This window comes from Sardina pilchardus, chromosome 1, assembly GCF_963854185.1.
Source record: "Sardina pilchardus chromosome 1, fSarPil1.1, whole genome shotgun sequence".
Taxonomy (NCBI): domain Eukaryota; kingdom Metazoa; phylum Chordata; class Actinopteri; order Clupeiformes; family Clupeidae; genus Sardina; species Sardina pilchardus.
Genome location: NC_084994.1, coordinates 35,913,912 through 35,921,411, shown reverse-complemented (window position 1 = coordinate 35,921,411; position 7,500 = coordinate 35,913,912). Strand labels below are relative to the sequence as shown.

The 7,500-nt window shown below is 45.0% G+C and overlaps 1 protein-coding gene across 1 annotated transcript in view; it reads right to left on the bottom strand.

Moving 5' to 3' along the window:
• The window catches only part of strn (striatin, calmodulin binding protein), a gene marked incomplete in the record, with an annotated part of 103,671 nt that overhangs the window by 22,970 nt on the left and 73,201 nt on the right, over positions 1 to 7,500 (bottom strand). The window contains 3 exon segments of the mRNA XM_062534366.1: positions 2,899 to 2,977; positions 5,242 to 5,315; positions 7,210 to 7,313. Of these exon segments, the coding sequence (XP_062390350.1) occupies positions 2,899 to 2,977; positions 5,242 to 5,315; positions 7,210 to 7,313 (257 nt within the window).

The following is a 7,500-nucleotide window of genomic DNA, read 5'->3' as shown; positions in this document are numbered from 1 at the left end:
TTCAACCAGTCAGCAATTTAATGGATCTTTCGTGTTTCATCTTGTGCTTTCAGATAGTCTGGGTCACTGGGTTCAGAGGAGTGTGTGTGTGTGTGTGTGTGTGTGTGTGTGTGTGTGTGTGTATGTGTAGGAGACAGTGAGCGAGACAGTGTGTGAGTAAGAGATGGTGTGTAAGCAAGAGACTGTGTGTATGTGTTTGTGTATTTTTGAAAGGGAGAGAATGAGAAAGGGAGAGTATGTGAGTGTGTGTGAGTGTGTGTGTGCACGTCTTTGTATATAAATGTCTGTGAGTGAGAGAGCGTGTCAGTCTGAGTGAGAGTGTGTGTGTTGAAGGATGGTGGACAGGGTTCATGGTGGACAAAGCATGAGTGCTCTCAATTTCATACACACACACACAAAGACCTCCACTCTCCCCGGCACGCCACTCAATTTTCTCTCAATCTCAGTTGTATGACCTTTGACCTTGAACCTTGACCTTGGTCACAGCAGGTCACCTTGACGACCCCTCAACACCTCCACTGTTTTCTTCCCTATTCTTGTCATCTGCCCAGACTGCACTTAACGTATGTATCTAATGCATAAAATATGTACATATAACATATATGCCTCTGCAGCCTCCCGGTGCCAATTTAAAAAAAGACATTAACATGTTCTAATGTCAGTCATGGGGAGCCTGGCTATCACCATACTAAGCTCAATATGTTACGATCGATTGAACATTAGTCTGGGGAGTCTGCACTTTATTTCTACTGCACAAGAGGCGTAATCAATGGGCATAGTTCAAATGACTCTCTGTGCTTTTGGATAGTCCGTGAACATGGTAAAAGCTACAGGAACTACAACGAGTCCCTTCAGTGCAAAAGCACTGAACAGCAACACTGAACAGCGACACAGAAGGGTGACAGTACCGGTGCTAAACTCAAGGGTGCGCCACACACCCCTTTTGGTCTCTCTTCCAACAGTAAAGCATCTTAGAAACCATTCCATTTCTCCTCTGTAGAGTGTGGGTTCATATCTATGTTGGGTGATCGCTATGCGCCTTTGAAGAATTTCCGGTCCGATGTGAGGATTTTGTCTAAAGGAGCTGATGTTTTTTTTTCATGTTCCAGGTCTGGGCAGAAGGCAATTTCCCCACCTACTGTAGATAAAACAGTGCTCTGCCATTACATTCTATACTGTTCTGTCTATTCTTTACTAGTCAGAAGGACCTGACGAGGAGCTCAGAGACAAAACTGAGCTTTTAACAACACTAGAGGCTCACCTCAATCACCCAATCAGCTATGTAGTATGCCTGGTAGTAAAACCAGACCCTTTTTTGGTTACCACAGATTCCTGAGGTAAAAGTAGCGTCCATCATTGCTCATTGCCAGAGTGTATTGCGGACACTATTCAAATTGTGCTCTTGCGAGAACTCTGGATTTTCAGGGTACCAATCAGCGGCATCTACCTTCTGAAACAAGAAAGGTCAGCAGCTCACCGCATCAGCATGAGCGACCGAATGGCGATTATTCGGCGTGCCCACCTGATCAAAATCGACCAATCTGTTTGACCGCTGCTTCGGCTTCATCATCAACCAAGCACCTTTTGTTTTGATTTCTCACCAGTATAAATTACAGGCACGGACTAAAGCTGATGATGCAAGGGGCAATCCTCTGAGCAATCTTGCAGGGCACTGTTCCTCATTGTTGTGGTTTCTTGCATGTTCTCACTGACTGCCAACTACTGTTTTCTATAGAATTTTAATCATCAGTAGGCACATTTTCATGAACATCCAATTAGAATACCTGAAACGCTATGTGGTGGTTAGCCAGCAACATTGCTCAAAAAGTCACACCATGTATCATCACCGTGTCAGTCACAGACAAAAATGACTTGACAATGACAATGAATTTATAAAAAAAATCATTAAAATTATGGATATAGCGTTTTGGAAAAGATCCCTTTCAAAACATAGAGACACAACTGACTGTTTACACCTGAAGGAAAAGTGACTGTTCCGTAGCTCAGCTCCAGAGTTCAAAGGTCTGAGGAGAGTGGACACAGTCAGTCCCTTGGGCCTCGTGGGATCTCATGCTAATGCTGTAAAGGCGCCGGATCTGGACGGATTAGCTCTTCAAACAGTCACACGTTTAAGACGCCTAATCCGCACTAAGGTGACGGATGACCATTAACACGGAGAGAGAGAGAGAGAGAGAGAGAGAGAGAGAGAGAGAGGGAGAGAGAGAGAGAGAGAGAGAGAGAAAGAAAGAAAGAAAGAGAGAGAGAGAGAGAGAGACATGGGGGGGGGCATTACAAATACCCCTGAGAGCGATTAGATCAGTTATCATTAGATGAGGTCACATTGCTTTGGGGTTAAAAGGGTGAGTTTGTGTGTGTGTGTGTGTGTGTGTGTGTGTGTGTTCCTTCCTGTAGCGTTTTTGTACGATTTGTATGATTATTTTTTGCTGAATTGCAGTCAAAGCACTTCTAATTGCTTTGACTAAGTCTATGATAGTGTGAAAATGTGTCTTTATGTGTGTTCATCTTTCAGATTAAATTCCAGCAGATTTGCGGGACCACTTCTTACAACCCACACTCATAAAACAAACCCACACCTCTTTCTTGAACACAACAGTGTTCACATGAATAAAAAAAGCTCTTTCAAGGTAAAACTCTAACAAATATTAAAAGTAATTTATCTCAGCCCTGGTTTAAGAGAGAGTTTCTGTGAGTATAAATAACATGAACGCTTGTGTGTTACAGTATGTGTGGGTGTTTCTTTAAGATTGTCCGTGTGTGTGTGTGTGTGTGTGTGCATGCGTGATCAGCGTGTGTGTGTGTGTGTGTGTGTGTGTGTGTGTGTGTGTGTGTGTGTGATCAGCGTGTGTGTGTGTGTGTGTGTGTGATCATCCCACTCACTGTCTCAGCAGCTGGCGTCCCTGCTTCCAGCTCAGCTGGCTATTTGGGGGTTCCGGAAGCTCTGTGTCATTCCCGTCATCTGAAACACACACACACACACACACACACACACACACACACATAATGAAGATAATTAAGAAATACAAATTCCAAATGTTTGTCTGCCAGGGAGAACTCAAAAGTGTATGACTGTCTGAGTAAGATGTATTCACATGTGTTGGTCTGTATAGTCCAGCTCTATCAAAAACTAGACACAACTGAACTGACCTCCAGGCTCAAGTAGGGAAACAAGCACCGGACACTTTCTGCCGACCTCTTTCTCTCTATGCTACTGAAAACTGACCACACTTGTTTCATCTCTTACGATCACCAAAAAGTTGTACAAACAGAAAAATAAACCGACCACGCTTGTTTGATATCTTACAATCACCAAAATGTTGTACAAACAGAACAATGAACTGATGGAGGCATATTTTAGACACACCACAGCGTCCTAGAACCCACAAAAGGATTCGGCCTTTGAAACATTATACTTCATAAACACGATGTGTCGGTCACATTTGCTTACTGCCGTGCGGTGCAAAAAGCCAGGCCCGCTTTCTTTACTTTTGATCAAGTGACCACAGGGCCGGCCAAGCATAACTGATTGTCCTTGCGATAGCATCACAGAAGAGTGGTGAGCTCTCGGTAGACTTCCGTAGCTTTGGAGAGGGAGAGAGAGAGGGAGAGGGAGAGGGAGAGGGAGAGAGAGAGAGAGAGAGAGAGAGAGAGAGAGAGAGAGAGAGAGAGAGAGAGAGAGAGAGAGAGAGAGAGAGAGAGAGAGAGAGAGAGAGAGAGAGAGAGAGAGAGAGAGAGAGAGAGAGAGAGAGATAGATAGAGAGAGAGAGAGAGAGAGAGAGAGAGAGAGAGAGAGAGAGAGAGAGAGAGAGAGAGAGGGAGAGGGAGAGGGGGGGAGAGAGAGAGAGAGAGAGAGAGTGATGGGGCTTGTTGTGGTTGGTCTGCCACTGGTTTCCTCACGAACCCGGACCATGCAACCACAAAGGGAGGATGTATGTGGGTGTGTGCATATGATGGTATCTTTGGATGTATGCGTGCGTGTGTGAGAGTGTGTGTGTGTGTGTGTCTTCTAAGACGGAAAATGTAGGCACCATTGTTTTTTTTTTCTTTTCTTTCTTTTCCAGGGCCAGCAGTGGTCACTGTTTTGTTCCCATCTAGAGCTACTCAAACACTAACGTTTCACCACCGTTCTACAAGCTGGTTATCATGTAGCACAAGTGGCACACCACATTCTGCAAAAGGCAGACCATTCATTACTCAGTAGTAGTACTCATTTAGTACTCATTTAGTACTCAGAACACTCAGTAGTGAACACTCATTCTCCATAGAGTGCACCATGTACTGTACAGTAGTGAACACTCATTCTCCATAGAGTGCACTATGTACAGTAGTGAACACTCATTCTCCATAGAGTGCACTATTTACAGTAGTGAACACTAATTCTCCATAGAGTGCACTATCTACAGTAGTGAACACTAATTCTCCATAGAGTGCACCATGTACAGTAGTGAACACTAATTCTCAATAGAGTGCACTAAATACAGTAGTGAACACTAATTATCCATAGAGTGCACTATTTACAGAAGTGAACACTAATTCTCCATAGAGTGCACCATGTACAGTAGTGAACACTCATTCTCCATAGAGTGCACTATTTACAGTAGTGAACACTAATTCTCCATAGAGTGCACCATGTACAGTAGTCAGCACTCATTCTCCATAGAGTGCACTATTTACAGTAGTGAACACTAATTCTCCATAGAGTGCACCATGTACAGTAGTCAACACTCATTCTCCATAGAGTGCACTATTTACAGTAGTGAACGCTCATTCTCCATAGAGTGAACTATGTACAGTAGTGAACACTAAGTAGTGAACCCTCAATAGTGAACACTCATTCCCCATAGAGTGCACTATGTACAGTAGTGAACACTAAGTAGTGAACCCTCAATAGTGAACACTCATTCCCCATAGAGTGCACTATGTACAGTAGTGAACACTAAGTAGTGAACCCTCAATAGTGAACACTCATTGCCCATAGAGTGCACTATGTACAGTAGTGAACACTAATTCTCCATAGAGTGCACTAAATACAGTAGTGAACACTCAATAGTGAACACTCATTCCTCTACAGAGTGCACTATCTAGTGAACAGCTGTGTAGCATATACAGCCCACTATAAGGGGCATCATGTGGTGGTGAATGAGCACTGTAGAGTGCATGGTGCGTGGAGGTTCGGCACACAGGAGGTACAGTACTGTATGAGGTGCTGCTGCTGCTGCTCACCTGAGTCGTAGCTGGGGGGCTTCATATCACCCTGGTTCAGCTCTGTGCCATACTTGAGCTTATGATATTTTGCCCTGAGAGAGAGAGAGAGAGAGAGAGAGAGAGAGAGAGAGGGAGGGAGGGAGAGAGAGAGAGAGAGAGAGAGAGAGAGAGAGAGAGAGAGAGAGGGAGAGGGAGAGAGAGAGAGAGAGAGAGAGAGAGAGAGGGAGAGCGGGAGAGGGGAGAGAGAGAGGAGGAAAGCAAGAGAAAGAGAGAGATTCAACAAAGTTGCCAAGGTTACAGTTTTGCAGTTGATTTCGTGAGTCTATAAAATTACACAGATATGAAACGCTTGAGGCAACTGTGTGCACTGTGTGTGTATTTGTGTGTGCATCTGTGTGTGTGTGTGTGTGTGTGTGTGTGTGTGTGTGATCTTTTCAGCAGCACATAATATAGGATTTAAAGTTAAATGATTTGAAAGGAATTTATGTGGCTTTTTACAAGACATTTAATAAAACCATCCATAAATAATGATCGGCACACACACACACACACACATGCACGTACACACGCACGCACACAAGTACGCATGCTTGCGGGGGGGTAAGTGTCATCTGGGGTCAGTCATTTCCGCCCACCGCAGTGGCAGTGCTTGGTCACCAGAAATGGCCGCTGACGCACAGTGAAGCGCACAGCCCAGACTGAGTCAGGGCACGGCCCCCGCTGTCTTGCGTTTATCTTACGTAAACACGCCCCGCTGTCTTGCGTTTATCTTACGTAAACACGCCTCAGAGAACAAGGTAATTAAGGGGCGCAGCACTGACACCATGTTAAAATCTCAGAGTCAAGTGTCAGGTTAAGAGAAGCCTCTTTTCATCAGAGTTCCACATCGTAAAGGGACAGAAAGCAACCATGATCCCTGTAATAGAACCAGAAGACGAGAGAGCTTTTCTTTTACTTGACTTCTTTTACTTTATTCTTTTTCCTTTACTTTACTTCTTTTACTTTATTCTTTTTCCTTTACTGCCCCTGCTTTGAATAAGCCGTACTTCAGTGGAGCTTTTTTCTGAAGGCCGTTTTCTCGCCGTTTCTGTAAAATGTGAATGCGTATCAAACTCATGAATGATGGAGGCTCGCCTCGCCGCCTCACCAACACTGGGCAATAATTAAGCTGGCGTGTGTGTGAGAAGGGCAGAACCTTGGGCCAGAGACAAGTAATGAGATGATTCATCAATCTCTCTGTGTGTGTGTGTGTGTGTGTGTGTGTGTGTGTGTGTGTGTGTGTGTGTGTGTGTGTGTGTGTGAAATGTGTGGGATGGGGTGGGAAGGAAGAGATGGAGACTAGAGAGAGGGGTGAGAGAGTGGTGTAGAGATTAGAGGTGGTGTAGAGATTAGAGATGAAGTGAGACCAAAGAGAGGGCTGAGAGAGTGGTGTAGAGATTAGAGATGAAGTGAGACCAAAGAGAGGGCTGAGAGAGTGGTGTAGAGATGAAGTGAGACCAAAGAGAGGGCTGAGAGAGTGGTGTAGAGATTAGAGATGAAGTGAGACCAAAGAGAGGGCTGAGAGAGTGGTGTAGAGATGAAGTGAGACCAGAGAGAGGGGTGAGAGAGTGGTGTAGAGATGAAGTGAGACCAGAGAGAGGGGTGAGAGAGTGGTGTAGAGATGAAGTGAGACCAGAGAGAGGGGTGAGAGAGTGGTGTAGAGATGAAGGGAGACCAGAGAGAGGGGTGAGAGAGTGGTGTAGAGATGAAGTGAGACCAGAGAGAGGGCTGATAGAGAGGTGTAGAGAACACAGCTCAGAGGCTAAAATGGACGTCCAATAAGAATTCCTACAGTATGGCTTTAGTTTTGATAGTTTGAAGTGTAACAGTGGGCGATGCAGTGAATGTGTATGAGAATGTGTACGAGTATGAGCAAGTGTGTGCACGCTTGTGTGTATGTGCGCGTGTGTGTGTGTGTGTGTGTGTGTGTGTGTGTGTGCTGCTCACCTCTCCTGTTTGAGGGCGTACTCCAGCATCTTGATTCTCCTCACCAGGTCCTTCTTCAGGTTCTCCTGGCCCTTCCTCTCCCCCTGCAGAAAGGCAATCTGAGCCTAGAGAGAGAGAGAGAGAGAGAGAGAGAGAGAGAGAGAGAGAGAGAGAGAGAGAGAGAACACACACAGTCATAAGGATTAGTCAAACTTGTCTTTCCAAAGTTTTAGATAAAAAAAAAAAAACATGTTGCAGAAGATGATCTGGACGAGCCAAACACAATCTATCTATGGGTGCAGTGCAGTCTCC